General features: G+C 46.6%; 1 protein-coding gene across 1 annotated transcript; it reads left to right on the plus strand.

The window, feature by feature from the left end:
- Window positions 1–15: 15 nt before the first annotated feature.
- On the plus strand, window positions 16–23,043 carry PSMD13 (proteasome 26S subunit, non-ATPase 13). Its single transcript, XM_029582814.1, has 13 exons — window positions 16–252; window positions 900–978; window positions 1,213–1,247; window positions 1,325–1,380; window positions 7,395–7,438; window positions 8,072–8,158; window positions 8,916–9,087; window positions 15,499–15,578; window positions 17,565–17,690; window positions 20,291–20,353; window positions 21,324–21,404; window positions 21,658–21,774; window positions 22,462–23,043. The coding sequence occupies exons 1-13, from the start codon at window positions 62–64 to the stop codon at window positions 22,555–22,557; spliced, it is 1,227 nt and encodes a 408-aa protein (XP_029438674.1). The 5' UTR covers window positions 16–61; the 3' UTR covers window positions 22,558–23,043.
- The last annotated feature ends 692 nt before the right edge of the window (window positions 23,044–23,735 follow it).

Consider the following 23,735-nt stretch of genomic DNA (forward strand, 5'->3'; position numbering starts at 1 on the left):
ATGACGCTCCCGGCAAGCCCCGGGGCTGACGTCACCGGAAATGAGTCTGCACCCTTAGTGTATGTTTCCGGTTTGGGGCGCCGGTTCTTCATTGTGCGTTTCCTACCGGTTTTCTAGGCGCCTCTTGTCTTTCCCAGGTCCCGGCCTTGCCATGAAGGATGTGCAGGGCTATCTGCAGCAGCAGCAGAGTCAGAGCGCTAGCCCCGAGCTGGCCGCAGTCTGGCACCGGCTGGAGGAGTTGTACAACAAGAAGTGAGTGCGGCTCTGCCCCTGCAAACTCTCCGGAACTGCGAGCGCTAGTCCCCCGATGCATCCCTAATACTTAGTGCTGCTTCCCGTTCTCCATGCCAGATGCTTTGACCATAGATTTTTTTTTTTTTGCTCTCTTTTGTTGATTCCCGTATTTATGATTTGTGATTGTGCGCTGACCCTGAAGCATAACAGCCAGCTTTTAAAAACGATTGGGAGTACTAAATTCAAAACAGGTTACCCTTCTCTGGACCAGATATTGGGCATGTTCAAGCACCCACAGAGCTGCACGTATTCCTTGGTGCGCTCCCCCCCACCCAGTGTACGCTGGATGCTGATACTGGGGCCCTTAGCCTCCCTGACCCCTCTCTCCACAGCCTGGGTACTGATTGGATCTTGCTCCCCACATTCTGTGTACCCTTGGGCACGGATTAGTTTTCCCTCTTTTGTGTTTATAGTTTCATTTTGTATGCTGGCTCTGAATTTCCACATGTCAGTGCGCACTGGTTCTAGTTTTCTTTCTCCCTTGGTACTGGTTCTGTTTTTCCATCCCAGGTGCTAGTTCTACCTTTGCATATGGGTTATTTAGATGCTGGATTCACTCTCCTAGCTATGCCATTCTGTTTTTGACCACCTTTTTGTTGTTTCAGGCTCTGGCATCAGTTGACTTTGCAAGTGCTTGAGTTTGTGCAGGATCCTTACTTTGCCAAAGGGGATGGACTCATTAAGGTGACTATATGCTCTAGCAGATAATTTCACAAGGAAAGAACCTAGCAGGACTGTATTAATTGCATTTAAGAATAAAGTTATAGACTGTCTCAATTCAGAGTAATACATCTTTACCAGATATTTCAGCTGATTGTACTTAGTGAGATCACACACCAGATTTCTGAGACATTTGGATGGTTTGGAGGAATATGTGGGTACTGGACTGTGCTAACTATCTTCCTTCTCCTTTCCTAGCTTTATGAGAATTTTATCAATGAGTTTGAGCACAGGTAAGAGAGACTTTTTCCATTATTGTACTGCAGAGAGTGAATGTCACCTGTGTGCTGATATCTTTTTTTATTTTCAGAGTCAATCCTCTGTCACTTGTCGAAATTATTCTCCATGTAGTGAGGCAAATGACAGGTAAGCAGCATGAGTGTTCAGACAATTGGGGAATCCTCTTAAAAATAGGAGGGAGTTGATTTCTAAATGATTTATTTATTTAAAATCTTTTCTATACCGTCGCTAAGTTATATATCATTGCAATGGTTTACATGTAGGCACATAAATTAAGGTTGGTGAATGGTACTATAGTACATTCTAACAGATGCCAAAAGGTTCATAAGAAAAAAAAACAATTGATTGTTTAGAAATGTAGTTCATGACCAGGTGTATCTGTCAGGTACTATTTACAGGTAAAAATTAATATTCTCTGTTATATAATTACGTAGGTTGTGTGATAGGGTTGTTAGATTATTATAATGCACGTTTTGAGAATAGTGCTGTGTGTTTGTGCTCTTCTGCCTTTCCTGTATATTTTCTATTCTCCGGTCTCTTTAGAAAATGCTTGTTTGAAAAGCCATGGTTTTAAACTTTTCTTAAAGATTTTGAGATCTCTTTGTAGTCTGATCTCTAGAGGCATTGTGTTCCATAAAGTGGGGCCTGCTAAAGATGGGGCCCTTTCTCTGACTTGGGTTAGTCTCGCTGTCTTTACTGAAGGAATGGTTAAGAGTGCTTTGTTTGCTGAACGAAGGTTTCTGTGTGGGACGTGCACTCGTAGTGCTGTGTTTAGCCAGTCTGCTTTTTTGTCATGTATTAGTTTATGTATGGTACATAAGGCTTTGTATTTTATTCTGTGTTCAATGGGTAGCCAATGTAATTCCGCTAGAGTTTGTTATATGGTCCCTCCTTCTCTTTCCGGAAGGATTGGGTCGTTCTTGTTCTCCAGGGGTTTTGTTTTGAATTTTGGGGTTGGGAGAAGATTCAATCCCTTGACGACCTGTTTGCAACTCGTTAAAAACCGGCTTGAATAACCAGGTTTTGAGCCTCTTTTTAAACAGTTTCTCTGCTACTAGTCTCGGTAATTCTGGCATTTTGTTTCATAGAATGAGCCCTGCTACTGAAACTGCTCTTTCCCTTACTTCTCCCAAATGCACCTGTTGAATAGTAGGAACAGATAACAAACCTTTATTTGCAGATAGATTTCTGAACGGTATATAAAGATGTACTCTAGTGCCTAACCGTGAGTTATCACTGTCGTATGTTGTCATGAAGTAAAATAAGTACTTTATATAATATCTTTTGATGTATCCATGAACTGTTGGTTTTTAGAGTTCTAGGATCTTGCAAAATATATGAATTATCTAGAGTGTGAAGGAAATTATAGTTTCCTAGCATGTAGCCAGATGCCAGCAGATGGAGAAGGAATAAGGCTGCAAAGCTGATGTCACAGTACATATACCCTTGCCATGACCTGAGCCCTCCAGTATTCTCCATCTCCAGCAGATTGTGGACATACCTCTCCCTATGGGGATTGCTGTACTTCTTGGAAGGAGAAATTCTACATTCAAAATTGAGCCCCGCATTCCTGAGGTGATACTAAAGGTCTCTCTCCCAGTTGAGAATTCCTGTGGCGATTTCCGAGACCCCTCAGAGGTGTGCCTTGTTCTTGCCAGTTCTTGGCATGGACTTTGCTGCTTAGGCAGCTGAAAGGCAGCAGGTGCAGGAAGCCGAGCACTGCAGTGATGGCCTAAGCCCTCTTCTCCCCCCCCCCCCCCCGCAGCCGGAGACTTGTCTCTGTACTCGGGACGATATGCGCTGAGCCCAGGTAAGTTTTAAAAAAAAAAAAAAATGAAGAAGATTTACTTTCAGATTCAGAGACGATTAGAGGGATTTTCGGTAGGACTTCCCCCGGTCTCCGTGCTCATTACACCTATTCAACATCGTTCCCACTCCCATTAGGGTAAGGGGAATTGGGCTTCTGAGGGGGTTGAGCAGCCCCCCAGTGGGCTAGGCTCTGCTGTAGGCTTGGTTGGCACACCTTGTGATAGGCTGCAGCGGCGCCATTTTGCCCGCGTTTTTGTGCGTCATATTGCCCTCCATAGGACTTCGGTGCGCACAGTGCATCGGCTCTGCGCACGTGCTGTGCACATGACATCGGGTGCACAGCTTTGAAAATGTGCGATACAGGAAGAGCTGTGTGCATGGGCTGTACATGCACCTCGCCGTGCCCCACCTAGACCCTCGAAATTTATGTACATACGTTTTTAAGTGCGAGCTGATTGAATGCACAGCTACCGTTGCCAATGGCACCGGCAACCAAAAAACCTAAGCACCTTGCTCTCTGCGCTACTTGTCATATTAGGGCTTCACAGCCTGACCTGCATTCCAACTTAAGTCAGCACTGTGAGGAAGCCCAGGGAGAGCTGGCCTCCTTGGACTTTGCTAAGCCAGGCTCCTCCCATTCAGATGATGGGTTGGTCACAGCCTTAACTGGCAGTATGCCGGACCTGAGTACACCCTTGACTGGGTCATCTGTTGGAGAGAGAAATTCAGCTGGATCCACCCCAGTACCTCCTGGACTAGGCATGGATCTGGCTGTCTTCTTGGCTACAAGCCTCCAGGCACAGACTGCTGCCTCACTTGCCCCTGTCGGACCGGAACCTCAGCCAGTGGCCCCTCCCTCTCCCATTCCTGGCGAGAGACCCCGAGGCATGCCTTGCCTTACCAAGAGTATCCCTGGTAGGGACCCGGATGGCAGGAATGAAGATGAGAACCCAGATTCCTTGGGAGATGGGGAAATCCCCCCTGGGTTGGAACTGTATCAAACCATGTTACGGTTCTCTCACAGAGACGAATTACCGGCCCTGGTTTCCCAGACCCTGAAGATGTTTGGAGTTCCTGGGGCAGATTCGATGATCGAACCAAAGAAAAATCCCATTCTGATTTCCCTGTGGAAAGCTTCTTTCTACTTTCCAGTGATGGATGCCATCCAGGAGTTAATTGATCTGGAATGGGATGACCCAGAAGCAAATTTTAAAGGGGGTCGAGCGTTGGACGCTCTGTACCTTCTGGACCCAGCGGTAAGAGAACATTTGCATTTCCCTAAAGTGGATGAACTGGTTTGTGCCATCTCTAAGTGAACAACTATCTAAGTGGAGGAAGGAGCGACCTTAAAGAATGCACACGATAGGAGTCTGTCCTTAAACAGGCCTTTGAAGCAGTAGCAATGACCTTACAGATTGGCCACTGTTGGAAACAGGATGCTGGGCTTTATGGACCCTTGGTCTGACCCAGTATGGCATTTTCTTATGTTCTTATGTTCTTGTTGTGCTCTGGTGGCTCGTTCATGTCTGCTCCTCTCTCAGGAGTAGATGACTCAGGGCTGAATTCCAGAGCAGTTATGGAACCCACTGCCACCTTTTTAGCAGATGTGGGCTCTGATTTAATCCATACTTCAAAGGAGTGGCCTCAGTGGTGGCAGCCAGAAGACAGCTATGGCTGTGGAATTGGTCAGCTGACGCAACCTCCAAAGCTAATCTTATAAAGATGCCCTTTAAAGGCTCACTCCTATTTGGGAATGAGCTGGAAAAGCTGGCCAGTAAATGGAGTGAATCTCCAGTTCCCCAGTTACCTGAAGATAAGAAGAAGCAGTTATAGCACCTGTTGCCTATGAGGGGGTCATTCCAGGGGTTCCCAGCGTTTTTGCCCCTACAGAAATTCGACATTTCAGAGCTCCCGACCCCTTGGGAGGTCTGTCCTTTTGTACTTGGCAGCCCAACGGAGGGGCAGGTTTGGGTTTAGGCTTGTCCCGAACCTCCCAATTAAATTTTACTGACCCCCACCTTCGGGACGAGGAGATAGGGGGTTGTTTGTCTCACTTTTACCACTTCAGACAAATGGGTACTGGAAGTCATATGAGAAGGATATGCGCTGGAATTCCACAGAACTCCTCGGGACGTATTCATGATGTCTCCTTGCCACTCCCAGCACAAGAAGCAGGCAGTGGAGTTTACACTTCTAAGACTCCTTAGGATGAGGGCTGTGATCCCAGTACCTACGCCTCAGGAAAGTACGGGGTGTTATTCCATTTATTTTATCATACCCAAGAAGGAAGGTTTCTTTTGCCCCATCCTGGACCTCAAGAGTGTCAACGGTCATCTGCAAGTGACTCATTTTCGCATGGAGCCCTTATGCTCTGTGATAATGGTCGTATAAATCTGGAGTGTTCCCTAACCTCCCAGGACCTATCTGAGGCCTACCTACATATTCCAATCTGACAAGAACACCAACATTTCCTACGTTTTGTGGCAATGGGTCAACACAATCAGTTTTGGATGCTGCCCTTTGGCCTAGCCACTGCCCCCAAAACATTTTGCAAGATTATGGTGGTCGTGGCGGCAGCGTTGAGGAAAGATGGGATCCTGGTGCACCTGTACTTGGACGATTGGCTGATCCAGGCCAAATCCATGGAAGAAAGTCTCCTGGTGACCAACAGGGTGAACGCCTTCTTACAGGAACTCGATTGGGTAGTAAACTTGGCCAAGAGCAGCCTCAAGCCTTCCCCACTCCTTGGAGTATCTGGGAGTCTGGTTCGACACCAGGTGGGGCAAGGTCTTTCTTCTGACCACATGGATACAGAAATTGATGTACCAGGTGCATCTGACGATGTGGAGCTATCTCAAAGTTCTCGGTTTGATGGCGGCAACCTTGGAAGTAGTGCCATGGGTGAGGGCACATATGCATCCACTTCAGTGGTCTCTGCTATCAAGTTGGAACCCACAGTCTCAAGACAATGCGGTTCGTCTCCACTTACCGACGGAAGTCTGTTCTTGTCTCCAGTGGTGGTTGGAATAAGCTCATTTGAGCAGGGGCTTGTCCCTGTCCTCCCTGGTTCTCATGACATATGTGAGTCTCCGGGAGCTGGGAGTCTCCAGTAGCTGACAGCCCAGGGACGTTGGACCGAAGAAGAGGCCCTCTGGAAAATCAATTGCCTGTAAACCCAGGCAGTCAGATTGGCGTGTTTACAGTTCAGCCACAGATGTCAAACAGCGCCACGACAGCCTACATCAGCTGCCAAGGATGAACCAAGAGCCAGTAGGTGTCACAGGAGATAGACCTTCTAAGCAAGGAGAGTCTGGATCCAGGAGAGTGGGGGTTGTTAACCAAAGCCTTTCAACTGATAGATCGCTGGGGCCTCCCGTCGATCAACCTGCTGGCCACATCTCACAATGCGAAGGTTCCTCGATTCTTCAGTCGCTGAAGAGATCCGTGGTCCCTGGGAATCGATGCTTTCGTCCAGATCTGTCCAGAAGACGAGTTGCTATATGCCTTCCCTCCATGGCCCCTGCTGGGCAGGGTCATTCGCAGAATCGAACACCACAGGGGACTAATCCTACTAATAATAGCTCCAGATTGGCCCAGGCATCTGTGGTATGCGGAGATTCCTGGTGGAGAAACCCTCCTGCGCCTCCCACCGCACAGGGACCTGTTGCAGCAGAGATCAGTTCTTCGTGAGGATCTGACTCGATGCTGTCTTACGGTCTGGCTCCTGAGAGGGCTCGCCTGATGAAGTGGGGATATTCTGCAGCGGTGTCGCTTTACTCCTTGCTCAGAAGTTCTCCTCATTCCTAGCGTATGGGCGGTTCCCGAGTTCATCTGTCTACACTAAGGAAAATGAAATTATCAGGTAGTTATCATATGCACCTGCCTAGTTTCTCTGTAATGACAACCACTACTGATAGCACATTATATTGTATCTTAGTCATTTTTTTAAAAATTTGAACGGTTTCCCTCATAGTCTGCTGCAGAGCAATCTATCTGTCCTTTCACTACTCATACCCAGATTGGGTAGAGATTGGCTGGCGGGAGAGAAGAAGTGAGGTTGGCCGTGCAGCTATTATGATTGACCGAGGGCCCTCTTGTGCTATGTAATTTTGGTAAACTGGTGACTTACACTTGAAGAGGCTTAATTTAGATCTAGGTTATACATTATGGGCATTTGAAATGCATTAGTTGATAAAGATGCACTCAGCTTGTGCTTCTTTGTGTGAACATTGTCAGCTCTCTGCTTTTTTGATTATTTGCTAAAGGTAATATTTAAAAAAAATTGCTTTCTAAATGTTTAGTAACACTGTCTATATACCCTTTCTTTCCAGATCCTACAGTGGCCCTCACCTTTTTGGAAAAGACCCGAGAAAAGGTTAATATGAATTTTACTAACATGATTGTATGCCTTTAGTATATGTTGTGCCAACGTGTTACTGTTTATCACGTATGTGTGCATATTTGTTAGTAATGTACACATCTGATTATGCTTTGTGTATGTCTGGGTATGTGAACTTGTGCAAGGATTTATATGAACTTTTCTCATTGTATGCATGAAATGAGCAAGAGGGGTTCTCAATTTGTATTGTCAGCATAATAACTTGATTTATTACTAATATAACTAAATTACTACATGTGTAAACATTATGGTAAGTACAATGACTCGCTCGAAAGCTCTTGTTAGGTGCTGTGCTGATCACGGTATAGTGAAAGGACATTCAAAGAACTCTTGGATGCTCAAGATCAGTAATAAATAGAATAGTGAATGCAACCTCTGGTGTTTGCCAGTTCACACATATCTGAGGAATGGTCAGCAGACTGATTCTGTACCCTTAAACCTTCAGTCTTGCTGACAGCTTTGCCAGTGCTGACTTTCTTAGCTCTAATCTGTGGGCTTTAGAGATTCCCTGTTATTTATATTAGCATTTTAGAGACACAGGTCCGTGACCTAGTTGGGAGGGCTTGGGTGCTTATGAATACGTAACTCTTGTGTTTGGTTTGACTGTAGGTGAAAAGCAGTGATGAGGCGGTAATTCTATGTAAAACAGCTATTGGGGCCCTGAAATTAAATATCGGAGACCTGCAGGCGACAAAGGTGAGGACCATAGTGGGGGGTCTGTGACATAAAGAGGGTTCCTGACCTAGACATGACATGTTCCTTTCTCCTGAAGAGTCTCTGTGTGTCTGTCTGTCTGTCCTCTGTTAGTATCCCTATTCTCTTCGGTTACCTCTTATTCTCATGCCATGATCTGCCTTTGTTTTACTTGTTCATCCGTAGTGTTTATATCACAGATGTTAATGCTTCCCTGTTTACAGATGTGCATAACATGGGAAAGACTTATGCTATGGGATTGTGGGCAAGAAACTCCCATTGATTATTTCTGGCCTTGACAAACTCGGGTACCAGTATGCTGGATTTATCCTAAGTGAGAGTGTAACATGGGCCGGATTGTGTTTTACGTGAAGCAAGACCCCCAGACCCGTTTACCTGGTGACTGTCATGGAGGAGAAACGGTTGTTGGAGAAGAGAGCAACCCTAGGAATTTGGGAGAACGTTGCAGCCCTCGCGTTCAGCTAAAACCACTCTTCATTTCTTGAGTGAGATGGAGTTTTAGTGGTGTTTGTTTCAAATGGGAGGGTATGGGGATTCGGTTTCCCTTTGTTAGGCATTCTTGTAGGAAATAAAGCAAAAATGTAGCAATCTTATCTGTCTGTCTGTAACCTTGTATCTCAGGGCAAATGACAAAAGGATTTGCAGTTTGGAGAGTTAATAGGCCATGCTGTGTAGTCTCGCATCCCAGTTCTCAAAGTTGTTAGATGCTGGTTCCGAGTCTGTCTTCTGCCTCTCACAGGAAACAATAGAGAGCGTGGAAGAGATGCTGAATAACCTTCCCGGCGTGACCTCTGTCCACAGTCGTTTCTACGACCTTTCTAGCAAGTATTATCAGACCATCGGCAATCATGCCTCCTACTACAAGGATGCGCTGCGCTTCCTGGGCTGCATTGATGTCAAGGACTTGCCAGGTAACTTTGGCCTGAGGGGTTTGCTGGGAAATTGCACCCCTGAGCTAATAGCAAATAGGAACTCAGTATAGCCTCAGGCAGTCAGGCTGAGTATTGAGCTTTCTCTCAGACTCCATTATTTAAAATCCCCCACCTCTGATCCAGACCGACTTCCCCAGTATCATCTCACCTTCTCCGTTCTCTCATATTATCTGCCAGGCTTTTGCCTACATTCGTCTTTCAGCTGAAAACTCTAGCACGGGGGGGGGGGGGGGTTAGGTTTTAATTGCTGCATCTGCCTAGTAGGTTCAAAATCTTTGCGCTGATCCTTGGAAGCAGCACAACTGCCATGCCCTCTTTCTCCTCTCTCTGACAGATGCTACCCCAGAATGTTAGCAGCAGTACTGAAGTGCTGAAAAGCAGAATGACAATTAGATAAACTACTGATGGGGGACTGTAGTCACCCAGGCTCCATGTTGCATTTCATGAAGTTGAACCTGCCCTGACCTCCCCAGAGGATGTTTAATTTAAATGCAAGGGTCTATTTGCTTTTCCTGCTGTCCGATTTTTATTTATTTATTTATCTGCGCCTCTAATCTTGCACTTGTATCCTACTTTATTAGTCCCATAGGACCATCCAAAGTGACTTGCAGCATGATAAAATGCATTCCCTGTAATTACGCAGATCAGTCCAGACTCTCCTGGATTTTACCTTTCTTCCAGCAGATGGAGACAGAGAGAGTTTTGCAGATACTGCATCATAACCCGGTGTGCCACCTGCAGGCCCTCAATATTTTTCTAATTCCAGCAGATGTAGATTTGCAAAACCTGCAGTCTGGAAATTAGTTGGGGTGGGGGGGGGGGGAAACAGATTTAAATTCAAGAAGTATGTTGGAAGCTTTCCTCCTGGGAGGTTGGCAGGTCCTGGTGGGGCCACCCCTTCTGGTACTGAGCTGGGCAAGCAGGAGGTTGGGGACCCTTGTATAGCCGCTGGGGGGTAGACAGCTGGTAAAGCCAGTTTCCTCTTCTCCAGGAGGATTTGTGGAGCCTGCTGCCTTTCTTCACCTGTAAGGGAAGTCATTTTAAAGTTTTTGGGGAAAGAAAGTTTCCTTTTTTCATTTTGCTGTCAGTGTCTGTCGTCTCTGGGTGGAGATTGAGGCGGCAGCCTTGCAAGGGCTTGTGGTGATCTTTCCTACTGAAGTTGTCTGGGCACACACAACGGGACAGGCTACAGACAATGCCGTGCAGCAGTAAATGCTCCGTGTAAAGCGATGTGCGCACGCGGCCGTCTCATGCTGGTTTCTGTTCCTGCTGCCTCTCTGGGGGAGAGGGCAGCTCGGGAACGTCGGCAACAGCGTCAGGGAAGCAGTGAGAGCCTGGAAGGCTCGCGAGGGAATTGGGTGCAGCAGCGGGTCCCTTCCCGATTAATGCGGGAACGGCGGACATTTTGTCTTCTCTCATGGCAGCTTTGGAAGCTGGGGGGGGGGGGGTGAGGATCTCCCTCCACAGGTGTGCGTGGCTAATCAGAGCCCTTTGGGGGACCCAGGGGACTCAGTCAGGGAGAGGATTCTGATGATCTTGCAGCTTTTTCATAAGATTTTGTTTTATTGCTGCACAAAGCGTACTGGGCAGGAAAGCTGCAGGGTGGCATGTTTCCAGGCAAGAGGGGTCGATGGTGCCACAGCCCAAAATGGATCTCTAATGCTGCAACAAGGATTCAGCGAGTCCTTGGTAGGTCTACACAGATGCGGCGGACGAGGCCTTGGAGGATTCTGAAGATAGGGATCCTCTAGCGGAGGACCTGAGGCGGATCCTTCTCCAGATGGAGAGGATCCAGAGGAAGGGCTGGGACGAGCCCTGGCTGTTGAGGAGGACAATCCAAAGGTGGTTCGTCTCTTCCACAGGGAAGAGCTAAGGCCCCTGATCCCCTATGTCATTGAGGAGCTGGGGATTACGGTCCTGTGAGAAAGATTGTGATCAGGAGGAGGTGGATTCATTCATGGATGGCTTAAGAGGTCCAGCGAAAGCTTTCCCCTTCCATATGTCATTTAAGAAGTTAGTGGTCAGGGAGTAGGTTACTCTGGAGACTGGCTTGAAGGTCTGCAGAGCAATGGATAAGTTATATCCATTGCCAGAGGAAACGCTTGATCTCTTAAGACTTCCAAAGATGGATACCTCAGTGTCTGCAGTCACTAAGAAGACAATGGCCAGTTCTGTAGCGTTGAAAGATATGCAGGACAGGAAGTTGGAAGTCCATCTCAAAAAGATTTTTTAGGTGTCTGCCCTAGGCCTATGTGCTGCGGTTTGCAGCAGTTTTATGCTTCGGGCTGGTCTGCGCTGGGTGTTGGCGTCAGAGGCAAAGAAGGCCAAGCATCTAGAGATGGTGGTAGCCTATGGAGTGGATGCATTATATGACCTCATCAGATCTTCCTCCAGAGCTATGATGTCAGTAGTCTCTGCAGAAGACTCCTTTTGTTTAAGGAACTGGTAGGCGGAAGTTTTGTCCAAGTCTGTTAAGAGCATTGCCTTTTAAAGGGAAACTGCTTTTTTGGGGAGGACTTGGAAGAGCTCATTGAAACTTCTAGGTGAAAATAAAGGGCGTAGTTTGCCGGAGGATAAGCCAAAAGGGGGAAAAGGATCTTTTCCTTTGTGTTCTTGCTTTAGAGTGAATAGGCGTTTTCAGCAGAATAGACGTCAAGGCACTGGAAGGCAGCAGTCCTGGAACCAATCCTTTTGAGGTTGAAAGACAAACAGAGATGGTTCCAGCCAGGGTGCTGGTGGAGTCAAGTCCACCCAATGAAGCGAGGCTGGTCCACTCTTTGGTGCCAGCGATAGGAGGCGGTTGACTTTTTTTTTTTTTTTTTTAACACTGGGTGCTTGAACACGCCCAATATCGAGTCCAAAGAAGGGTAACCTGCTTTGAGTTTAGTACTCCCAGTGCTCTCACGTCTCAAGAAAATATGGGGCGATTTTCCATTATTTTGTTGTGCCAAAGAAGGAGGGCTCTTTTCATCCCATCCTGGACCTCAAAAGCATCAATCATCTGCGAATGAATCATTTTTGCATGAAGACTTTGCGCTCGGTGATAATGGCCGTGCGGTCAGGTGAATTTCTTACCTCTCTGGATCTGTCAGAGGTATTCCCATCTGTGTTTCGCAGTTCTGGGGTGCCAGTTTCAGTTTCGGGCGCTGCCCTTGGTCTGGCCACCACTCCCTGTTCCAAGGTAATGGTAGTAGTTGTGGCAGAGTTAAGAAAGGATGGACTCCTAGAACACCCATATTTGGATGACTGGCTGATACGTGCCAAGTCACTGGAAGAGAGCTGCCTAGTGATTTTTCTGTTGCAGGTGCTCAGCCGAATGGTGAACCTGGCCAAGAGCAGTCTTCAGCCTACTCGGTCACTGGAATACCTGAGGGTTCAGTTTGACACGAAACAGGCCAAGGTGTTCCTGCCGAAGCTCGAATTCAGAAGTTGCTAGCTCAACTCAGTCTGTTGTTGAACACTAGGTGCCCTACCATATGGTTTTACCTGCAGGTCCTTGTCTTTGATGGTGGTGACCCTGGAAGTGATGCCATGGGCAAGGGCGCATATGCGTCCTCTTCGGCGCTCCTTGCTGACTCGGTGGAATCCACAGTCTTAGGACTATTCGATTCGGCTCCACCTGCCGGAGGTTTTCTCCCAACTGCTGTGGTGGCTGCAGGTGGATCATCTACGGAAGGGAGTTTCACTATCTCCTCCAGACTGGCTAGTCCTGACAACGTATGCGAGTCTCCTTGGTTGGGGAGCTTACTGACAGGAGCTGATGGCGCTGAAGTGCAGAGGAGTCTTTCTGGAACATTAATTGCCTGGAGGCCAGGGCGATCCGGTTGGCAGGTTTACAGTTCGACAGGCTGCAGGGTCGTTGGACAATGCAAGGACTGTGGCTTAAATTAATTGTCAAGGAAGTACCGAGAGCCAGCAAATGTCGCAAGAAATAGATCATTTTATGGAATGGGCAGAGGTGCATCTCCAGATGATCTCAGCCTTGAACATCGCAGGCTAAGACAATGTAAAAGCAGATTTTCTCAGCAGGGAGAGTCTGGACCCAGGAGAGTGGGCATTGTCAGATGAGGAGTTTCAGCTGGTTTGAGATCACTAGGCTCTCCCATTCCTTGACCTGTTGGCGACTTTGCACACTGCGTAAGTTTCGCAGTAGAGATCTGAGGTCATTGGGGATCAATGCCCTAGTGCAGGAGTGGCCAGAAGACAGGTTGCTGTGTGCCTTTCCTTCATGACCCATGTTGGGCAGATTGATTTGAAGGATCGAACTCCACAGAGAGATGGTGTTCTTGGTTGCACTAGATTGGCCCAGGAGACTGTGGCATGCAGATCTGCGGAGGCTCCTGGTTGATTCGCCTCATGGACTTCCGGTGCACAGGAACCTATTGCAAAAGGGGCCTGTCCTTCACAAAGATCAGACTTTATTTTGTCTTACGGTATGGCCCTTAACAGGGCTCTTGCTGAAACGTGGATACTAAGTGGCAGTGATCTCTGCCTTGCTAAGAGTTAAGAAAGTTATCCACTGTCCTTGCTTGTTTCAGGGGTCCAGTCAATGGTGGATCCTTGTCGGCTCATGCTGTGGTCCATTTTCTGAAAGGAGTGGAACATCTTCGTCCTCCTTTGTGTTTCCAATGCCCCTATGGAGTCTCAATCTGGTTTTGGATTTTTGGGCAGGCCCTCAGTTTCGACTGCTATGTACTCTGTCCTTGCGGTTTTTGACCTTGACAAGTGTTCCTTATGGCAAATTGTTCTGCGTGTAGGATTTCTGAGCTTCAGGCCTTGTCTTGCCAGGAGCCATTTCTTTTTTTTACTGAAAGTAGTCTCTGAGTCTCAGTTGAACCAGTCCCCTTGCCATCTCTGGTCAGGGAGAGAGATGTAGAAGAGTCTCATCTGTTGTGGCCCGTGAATGTCAAGCGGCATATGGTCAGGTATCTGGAGGTCACTGGGCCTTTGCGTAGGTCGGATTGCCTGTTTGTCCCTCATGGTGGTACTAGACAGGGAGAGCCTGTCTCACAGGCTACAATAGCTCTCTGAATTTAGGAGGTAGTCACAACCGCATACATGGATGCTGGGAAGCCGTTTCCTAGTCTGCTTCGGGCCCATTCCACTCGAGCTCAGGCAGTGTCGTGGGCAGAACTTAGATTGTTGTCTCTCGTCAACATTTGCCGAGTTGCGACGTGGTCGTCCTTACACACCTTTCCGGGTATTATCTTCCAGATGTGCAGGCCCGGGAAGACGCGGCCTTTGCACGTGCGGTTTTTGACTGGACCGCGGGCAGCTTCCTGCCCTTTTCAGGAGTAGCTTTTACATCCCACTTGTTCTGGATTCATCCTGCTGGATGCTAAGAAATGAGAAATTACTACTTAGCTGATAATTTCCTTTTCTTTAGGGCAGTCAGATGAATCCGGCTTCCCTCCCTTGGCTGCCGTATGATTGCATAATGATCCTTCTGTGTGCCTACATGTTACAGGGGTTACTGGTAAGTGTTACTGCAGTCCCTAGTCCATCGTTATAACATTCTTGTCTGAGCTCAGTGTTGCCTGTTGGCTGTGTATTGCAATGGGTATCTGTTTTTCATCAAGTGTTTTGCTAGTCTGTCCACAGATGCTTTTGAAGAGAATGCTGGCAGGCTGATGTAACTGCAGGGGTGTATATACTGTGTTGTCAGTTTACTCCATGTCCATCTGCTGGTAGGAATGCATAAACCACTTGTCCTGGATTCATCTGACTGTCCTAAAGAAAAGGAAATTATCAAGCAAGTAGTAATTTCTCATTTAGTGCATAATGGTTAATATCTTAAACTGTATTTTCATCTTTATGGGGAGCCAATGCAACTGTTTCAATTGAGGAGTAATTGTCTTGGTATCTAATTCCTGTAATTAAACTTACTGTTCCATTTTGCATAGCTGCAACACCTTCAAAAATTTTTCAAGGCCAAAAAATGTTGCACTAGTCCAGTCTATTGAGCATCATTGCATATAGGACAGTTTGAAAATCCTCTTTTGAAATAAAGATTTTTAATTGTCTAAAATATGCAATTACTAGGAGGAGGACTTGGCTTATCCTGTTCAGTTGTTTTTTCTAGAGCCCAGCCACTAGATGGCGCAGTCAGAAACTAGTTTGCTCTGATGCTGCAGTTTTTGAAGGATTCTACTGGTAGCAATTTTTTTCTTTCCTCGCTTTCTTGTTTAAGGCATTTATGATTGTCGCTGGTCTCCAGATCTCAGAAATGCCCGGTTCTGTTTGTGCAACCCTGCTTGGCAGTGCCTGAGCAGTATAGCTTCTGATTCTGTGCCAGAGCCAACAGACTATTGCGGACAGACTACAGAACAGAGTTTGCGAGGAAGCTGCTGCATTGCCTGTAGTCTGATACACACACATCTTCTTTTCCAGTGTCTGAACAGCAGGAAAGAGCCTTCACTCTAGGCCTAGCCGGACTCCTTGGGGAAGGAGTGTACAACTTTGGTGAACTGGTAAGTTTGCTGCTAAACCTTAGAGAAGATAAAATCTGATGCTGAAGAGGTCAGTGGGATCGATTTATGGAAGAGCAAGCCTTCTGCAGCAGCTGCAGTGTTAGTAGAAAGTACCAATAGAATCATCATAAGGTGGCACCTAACACAAGATCAGAAAAGATGAAGCTTATTAGAGGGAAATGATGCTGGAGGATCGTGGTATGGGTGGATCTGATGTACATTTCTGGAGGCCTGTCCCATTATAGGCCAATTTGGGGAGAAAATTGGGAAGAAAAATATGTACAATTATAGCCCAGGGAGAGCTCTCTTACATAGAAAATGATGGCAGATAAAGACCAAAAAGGCCCATTTATTCTTCCCAGTAGCATTTTATGTATTAGGTACCCAAATTCCCACATGGAACTGAACCCCTAATCCCAACGTGTCTGCCATTGCCTTCCAGGAAGCACAATGCAGCCACATCACTGCTGCCCTAGGCTGCAGCTGTCAGTGCTTTCGTTACCATTCTCTTGCCACCAGGGATCCTCTGGGTTTATCTCATGTCGTCTTGGAGTCTGTCATTGTCCTTGCTATTGCCACCTCCTCTGTGTGGACATTCCAGGCATCCACCATACACTCTGGAAAAAAAAACAAAACCCTCCTGGCATTGTTCCTGAATCTGAATTGTTCAGCAAACTTTTGAAAACCCATCGGTTTCTACTAGTGTTTCCTCCCAGCAATAAACAGTGATGTGACATTTCAGGTTAAATGAAAAGGCTTTTACGTTTTATTTTTTTGCTTTGTTTATGTTGGTTTTATTTTCATTTTTGTTTTAACTGTAATTGTTGTATTATGTTTTATTTATTTATATGTTGAGTTTTATATACCGTCATTCGGTGAAGCCATCACAATGGTTTACAAGATTCAAAAGGTAGTATCTTAACATGAGAATTAAGGGAATAGTAGGATACATATTATATTCGAAAATGAGTGGAGAGAGGAGATCAGAGTGGCTAAGGATTAGAGGGGCTAGGAAGGGGTGGGAGTGTTACGGGGGGGGGGGGGAGAAACATATGTGTATGTATGTTTACTGAAACCCGCTGAGATCTGGATCAGGGGGCTATAAATTTTATAAATAAATCTATCTCCTTGGAGCTTCATATTGTGACCCCTAGTTCTACAGCTTCCTTTCCATTGAAAAAGCTTGGCTTCCTGTTCAATAATAACGTTCAGGTATTTAAATGTTTGTATCATATCCCCCCTGTCTCACTTGTCTTCTCGGTAGACATATTAAGTTCTCTCAGTCTAATTTCATAGGTACAAACCCTGAAAAGATCTTAAAACATGGCTATTTAAACAAGCATTTGATGTTGAGAATTGGTGAATAACCTGATTAATTCTAGAGAAAATATTAATATATTAATTGCGTGAACACAGTCTGGGCAGTCAGTGTTTATTCTGCTATGTCTATTACGGTTTAATTTTGTAAATCCCCTTGCCCTTTGGAATGTGCAGTTAACAAATCATTTTTAAATAAGTAAGCCATTCTGGTTGCCCGCCTCTGTATATCCTTTCAGAGATATGGCTGGGATATTCAGCGGTGCAGCCTCGCTGCTGAATATACCTGTCTGTCTGAGAGGTGGCCAGAGTTTAGACCTGCTCAATAGCTGATCTCATTTATTATCCAGTTAATTTAGCTAGATAAGACTGAATAGCATCACTTATCCGGCTACGCTAGTTGGGTAAGTAACTCTGCCTTGAAATGCCCCTATCCGACTAAGTGGCAGCCCCTGAACCTCTGTATCTTTATCATTCTTATCAGTGTTGATGAAGGCTTGTGGTTGTACTTTGGCTAAAAATGAGAGGTATTTGTTCTTGTTATGGCTCTTTCATGTGACGTTTGCTTTATTTGTGGAAAACTGAAGTAAGAAAGAAAAGCAGCAGAGTGAGGTGCTGGTCACTGCTTCTCCTCTGTCTTCTTTGAACTCTTGTTTGCTTTCCCCTCAGCTCATGCACCCTGTGCTGGAGTCTCTCAGGAGTACGGACCGGCAATGGCTGATCGACACGCTTTATGCCTTTAACAGCGGCAACGTGGAGAAGTTCCAAGCACTGAAAACAGCCTGGGGCCAGCAAGTAAGTAAGAAAATGACGGCTGGAGCATGTGCCATGGAATCCACCATGGGCGAGAGCACAGCAAACCGTGAGCAGACTTAGGCTCTGCGTGCGCCACGGGGCAGAAGGACTGGTGCTGCGACCCGAAGTGGCACAAAGTTAGGCAATGATTTCTAACAAAGTCCAAAAGGGAAAAACCTCAAACAGCCTGTCAACAACAATAATAATATTGGACTGCAGGCAAAAAAATTCCATCATAAGTTTAAACAAACAAAAACCCTCTTGTGCAATTTTATGTAAAAACAAAATTTAAGATGAGAGAAAACAACTTAATTAGCTTAAATCCCAAAGTCACAAAGTACTTATCTTGCTGAAGTGTAGTCCAGCCTTCCAGCGTCGGGCATCAGAATGAGGTGATACAACAGGTAATAACACCTATAAGGCCTGTGTAGATTACTGATTGAAAACATCTCGTAGCAGAAGCCCTGTATTGGGCAGCGTCTTGGTGTCTTTGTGGATACTGACCTGGCCTTTAAACATCAGATCTGTAGTGAAAGCAGGCTTTTTCAAGCTACCCATGTCTGCGGTCCAGACTTTTATCATGGCTCCTCTTGACTACTGAAATACTGTTTACATCGGGCGCCACAAGTGTTCCAAAAATGCCGCCGCTCATCTGATTTTGGGATGAGGAATGAGGCATCGCATTTCCCTGGTCTTTACTGACCTGCACTGGTTTCCTGCAGTACGGAAAGTCAAGTCCAAAATGGCAGTGTCGGTTCACAAACATCTCAGTCTGACCTCTTCCGTGGGCTAACATGATCCGTGCGTGGCATTGCACTCATCTCGGAGGAGTTCGGTGCCCGAGCGTCTTCTCATGATTTGTACTAAAACTTTTAAACCCCTTCTTAAGATTTATCTCTTTGTGCAAGCTTTTTCATGAGGCAATGTTGGAGGATTACTGTTTTCACCTAAGATTTTGTTCTAGATTTTTTTAGTGTGTTTGATTTTTACCATGGATGTTTTTCTGTACATCACCTAGAGCCTGGCACCAGGTGACTAATAAATAGATGAGATTTGTTTAAGATTCAAATATCCTGAAAACCATTGATTGGCCTTGAAACCCAAATACAAATGCCAAAGATAACGAGAGAGGGGGGAGTGCATGGCTTCCAGGCCTTTCTCAGCACAGATTAAGTCATTGATGGTTCAGGGGACATTACTGGAAAGGGATTGCCAAAGATTCAGACCCATTTTTTCAGAACTAGCTTTATGCCATTTGTTAGTGGTCTATGTTTGGACTGCTTTGATCTCCTGGAGGTGGAATCTGCTATGAGGTCTGTATTTTTGTTAGGCTGCTGTTTTGCACCAGCTGAGGTGAATTAATTGTCCAAATGTGGTGTTTTGTTTCTGTTCCTTTTATGGAACATACAGTTGGGCAGGTCGGTGATGGTCATCCCTCAAAGTCCAAAGTTTTTCCCAAGAAGGCAGACGTGAAAAGAGGAGAAAAATCAGTCAGGCCGATGCAATGACCTGCGCATTAAGAAACGGTGCACTCCATTTCAGCACGTAGTTTTACCGCATGGATTAAAAAATATTTAACTCCCGGTGCAGTAAGCTAATTTTATGCAATTGCATCTGGATTTAAAAAAAAAAAATGCGTTGGGCCATGTTTTAACTTGGGAAAGGTTAGGGCATTCCTTGAATCGTGTATCACCACAGCGCTAACTGCTGCCACTTACCTGGATAAGTATAGACTTATCTGGCTGCGGGTAGCGCTATCACTTAGCTGGATAAGTGTGGACATATCCGGCAATCTGGCCAGAGCAGGAAGAATAATTTGGGTTTCCACCTGTCCCTTGGTTTTAAGTGCCAGCACAGCAGCGCTGAAACTCTTACTCCACCTCTGAGCAGGAGTCACGTTTTTCCAGTGCTAACAAAGCCTGGGTTAGGGCCAGCAGGGAGCCCTGCTTAATGCCCTCATGCACATGGGATTTCCACGCGAGGACGCTAAGCAGGACTCTCTTTGCGAGCGTAAAACTCCTTGCTACATCAGCAGTAAGGTTTGCGCTCACAAAATGCGCACCTGTCTGCACTGGACTGAGCGTTAGTGCAGGAAACGGCTTCCACCTTGCTGATCACAGAATCTGCTGGGACTGCAGAGCCTGGATCCACTTATGCTGCTCACAGGCCGGCCTGATGAATAACAGCTCTGCAGCTGCTCTCGATGCCATATTAGAAGCCCAACGTAGGGCATAAATAAACACCTAAGTGAAATCTTCAAGCATGCCAGTGTTTCTCCCCATCCTAATTAACACAGTTATTTTTTTGGCTTTCTAAGAATTGCTTTAAGGAGTGGAGCAGCAGCCTAGTGGTTACAGCAGTGGGCTACAAAGCAGGCAAGCCAGGGTTCAAATCCCACTGCCGCGCCTTATGACCTTGGGCAAGTCACTTCGCCCTCCGCTGCCTCAGGTACAGACTTAGATTGTGAGCCCTTTGAGGACAGGGAAATACCTCCAGTACCTGAATGCAGTCTGCTTTGAACTGCCAAAAGTCGGAATGATATGTAAATAAATTCAATTCAAGTCTTCCTCTCTTAAGCATGATTAACCTTTGTTTTCCAGCCGGACCTGGCTGCTAACGAGTCCCTGCTCATGAAGAAGATCCAGTTGTTGTGTCTCATGGAGGTAAGCTGCTGGCTGGAGGAGCAGGCGACTGAAGCACATTATTATCAGAGCTTCGCTTTATAACTGCAGTAACGCCCATGCACGGGCCCTTCTGGAGCCCAAGCCAGCACACGAACTCTGAGAACGCTATCAATGCTCAGAGCACATTGGGGGTAGAATACTTCTGGCTTCCACATTAGTGAACTGCAGTCCTCCTTCTTCGTACTGGGGGCAAGAGTCTGCTTAAGCGGGTCTGTCCGGTTTGCCGGCGAGCAGTCCCCCCACCAGTACCACCAAAGAGCAATCTCTGGTAAAAACAGACGAGATTGGGTATCGTAGGAGAGCTCCAATGAGTTGGTGTACCTCACTATACCAGCTTAAAGCTGCTCCGTTCATTTTACAAATCCCAGCATTGTCCATAACCAGAGGCCTGTCAGGATGGCACTATGTCACAAAGATGTATAAACTCTGTTCCCTCATCCACCACTCGGTGTATGACCTTGAGCAAGTTACTGTGATCAAGCTAAAGGCCTGATTTCTCCCATTTGTGTCTATGGGGAAAATGCTTTGTAAAAGAGGCCCTTAGGTTGTCAACTACTTGTAGAATTTGATATTTTCCTCATTTTATTTCATATGGTATGTGTCCATTGACAGTGCTGTGTAAGCTTAGTAGCACTATAGAAGTCAGTAGCAGTAGCACTATTGGAATTATTATTCGTGCTGGAATGTGGGGAGCCTGGGATTCCATGGCCCTTCCCCCCCCCCCCGGACATGACGAATAGGATTCTCAGGCCCAGTGTGAAACCACACACCCAGAGAGCAATGGCAAAACGAGAAGGGAATTTAAATCTGCTGCCTTATATGCTTAGGATTAAGAGAAATGATGAGATCCATAGTCTGGTGGAAATTCATTGCTTTTTTATTTTATGTGACCTCTAACTCCTCTACCTCGTTGTGCATAACCTCTAATTATCCTCTCTATGTGGTTCAGATGACCTTCACACGTCCAGCGAACCACAGGCAGCTGACTTTTGAGGAGATTGCAAAGAGCGCTCAAGTCACAGTCAATGATGTGAGTCCTCAGCCTGTCGCAAGAAGCATCAGCCCCGGGGGAGAGAGAGGCAGGGATGGAGGGCCCCCTCTCTTAAGCTCTAGAGAGGGGATGAATTGTCTTCCCCTTCGGATCCGGGCTGGCACCGGGGCATCTCTCTCCGTGGGAAGATTGCATAATGACATCTGTCTGCTTGTCTGCCTTTCCTGTAAGGCGATGCAGGAGTTTTTTTAAGAAGTGTGGTACATTCCTAACTCTGCATTTCCTCTTTCAGGTGGAGCTCTTGGTGATGAAAGCTCTCTCCGTGGGGTTGGTGAAGGGCAGCATTGATGAAGTGGATAAGAGAGTGCACATGACATGGGTGCAACCCCGTGTGTTGGATTTACAACAGGTAATGCAGCTCGTCATCCACTAATAGCAGCCACATTTCCACTGTGAGGACGCGAGACTCTAGAGATCTGCTGTGCCCAGGCCCAGAGGAAGGGAAAGTAGCACGAACACCGTGTGTAACATTTGCTGGAGGCTTGCCAAACAGTCAAGAAGCCACTGAGGAAAGGAGGGGAATGTATCCTGAGCTGCAGAATTAGCTTCACCCTTCTTTACGTTAAGCTCAGCGAGCCTGCCCCTCCATTAATATATGCAGGAGGGACCTTTGTTTCCGTTTGTATTTTATTTTTCCTGGGAATTTATCATTGTTTGTCATAACGAACAAACATGGGGGAAAAAATGAATCATTTTATTCCAGTGATTTTTCGCCTGGTTTTGTTTAGTGTAATAAACACTGATAAATTCCCAGGAACAATAAAATCAAAGCTGCAAATGAAGGTCCCTCCATCTGCAGTAACACAAGTCCCGTTGGATGGTATTTGTTGCTTTGCAGAGCGAGCGTCTGGCCCCAGCTCCTGGCACGCGTTGCTCCAGCGAGCCCCCATGTTCTAGGCATTCTGAACCGTAGAAGCAGCTCATCCTGGGTCACGGTACCACAGGGGCTGTCCGCAGCTGGCTACAGCACCATCGCTTCTACGAAGTGCTAGATGAGACTCAGACGTGATAAGCGATGCCCTCCTCTCTTTTACAGATTAAAGGCATGAAGGACCGGCTGGAGTTCTGGTGCACGGACGTGAAAAGCATGGAGATGCTGGTGGAGCACAAGGCCCACGACATCCTGACCTAGAGGGGGCTTGGCCCTGCTGTCGTCAGAGGAGCCTTCCACAACCTGCTGCAGCATTTGATGATGGGGGGGGGGGAGCATGTGCCTTCTGGAATAAGTGCCCCTCACCCCTCTGACTGTCACTATGGGCTGCCCTGCTGTTTGGGGATGGTAGTACAGAAGTCACTTGAAGATTCATGAGGGAGGGGGCAGTGGAGATGACCTGAAGTCTTTGGGTGGGGGGGAGATTATTCCATGTCGTTTTGGCCCAAGAGAAGAGAGCAGCAGTCTTAGCCCTCCCCGAGCTGTACATGGGATACTTTTATTAGGTTGTAGGCAAGCTGTTAGCCTGTGATTTGGTCCTCCCTCTCATTCACCCTGAATTCTGGAAAACATTTGTATTGTGAGGGTTTCCAGTGCGAGTATCCTTTGCTCTTGTTTTGTTAAAACGGTCTATGTATAATATACATGCGTACCGTGGCAGGATAATAAAACTGTTTTACAAAACTATTTGCTGTTCAGCGTGGCTGAATTCTAGCTCACGTTTCCTGCGGGGTTGGCAGTGAAGTGCTTCCATCGTAAGCCTGTTCTGACATGTGCCAGAGCTCCACGAGGGGATTGCTTCCCTTTCTCTTGTTTTATGTGCAGAGCTGAGGTTGCTCTCAGCCAGGTTTAACTGTAGCCTGGCTGTGCATAAAAGGCCCAAGGGAGCCGGTGCAATGCTTCTCCTCAGATCTGCCGTCTCACGTTTGTGTGAGTACTGTGAGCAGTCATGTCACAGGTGACATCTTACGCTATAAGAGACATTGGCCCTGGCTACTGAAAAGACCGGAAAACCCCTTTTGACCACTTTATTGTTCTACTACAACTGATCTTTGTATATAACTTGTAGCAATTTTTTTCTTTGTAAAAACAAAACACTAATCCCAAGTCAGCTGCAGCCACGTTTCACTGGTCAATTTATTTGTAGCTGATACGGTAAATGGATCATATTGGCAACATTTCTTTCCTGACATGGAAACAAAGATTTCTTGGAAGGGCTTAGCTAGGCAGCCAGAGAGTGTTTCTATTCTGGGCTACTGAAAGATGCCCCTGTAACTGTTCTGCTGGCCTTGCAATGGCAAAAAACAAAACCAATCCTAGTAAGCACAGCGCCGGCCTCATGGTTGAGTGGTGCAGGGGGTCTGGGCTCCTGTTAGCAG

Source organism: Rhinatrema bivittatum, chromosome 17 (assembly GCF_901001135.1).
Source record: "Rhinatrema bivittatum chromosome 17, aRhiBiv1.1, whole genome shotgun sequence".
Taxonomy (NCBI): domain Eukaryota; kingdom Metazoa; phylum Chordata; class Amphibia; order Gymnophiona; family Rhinatrematidae; genus Rhinatrema; species Rhinatrema bivittatum.

Bases quoted from the DNA above. Each gene is read 5' to 3' on its own strand.
- PSMD13 (XM_029582814.1), top strand. From the start codon at position 62: ATGTTTCCGGTTTGGGGCGCCGGTTCTTCATTGTGCGTTTCCTACCGG. The intron at 8,159-8,915 runs GTGAGGACCATA...TGCCTCTCACAG, and splicing joins GAGACCTGCAGGCGACAAAG to GAAACAATAGAGAGCGTGGA. The intron at 9,088-15,498 runs GTAACTTTGGCC...CTTCTTTTCCAG, and splicing joins TGATGTCAAGGACTTGCCAG to TGTCTGAACAGCAGGAAAGA.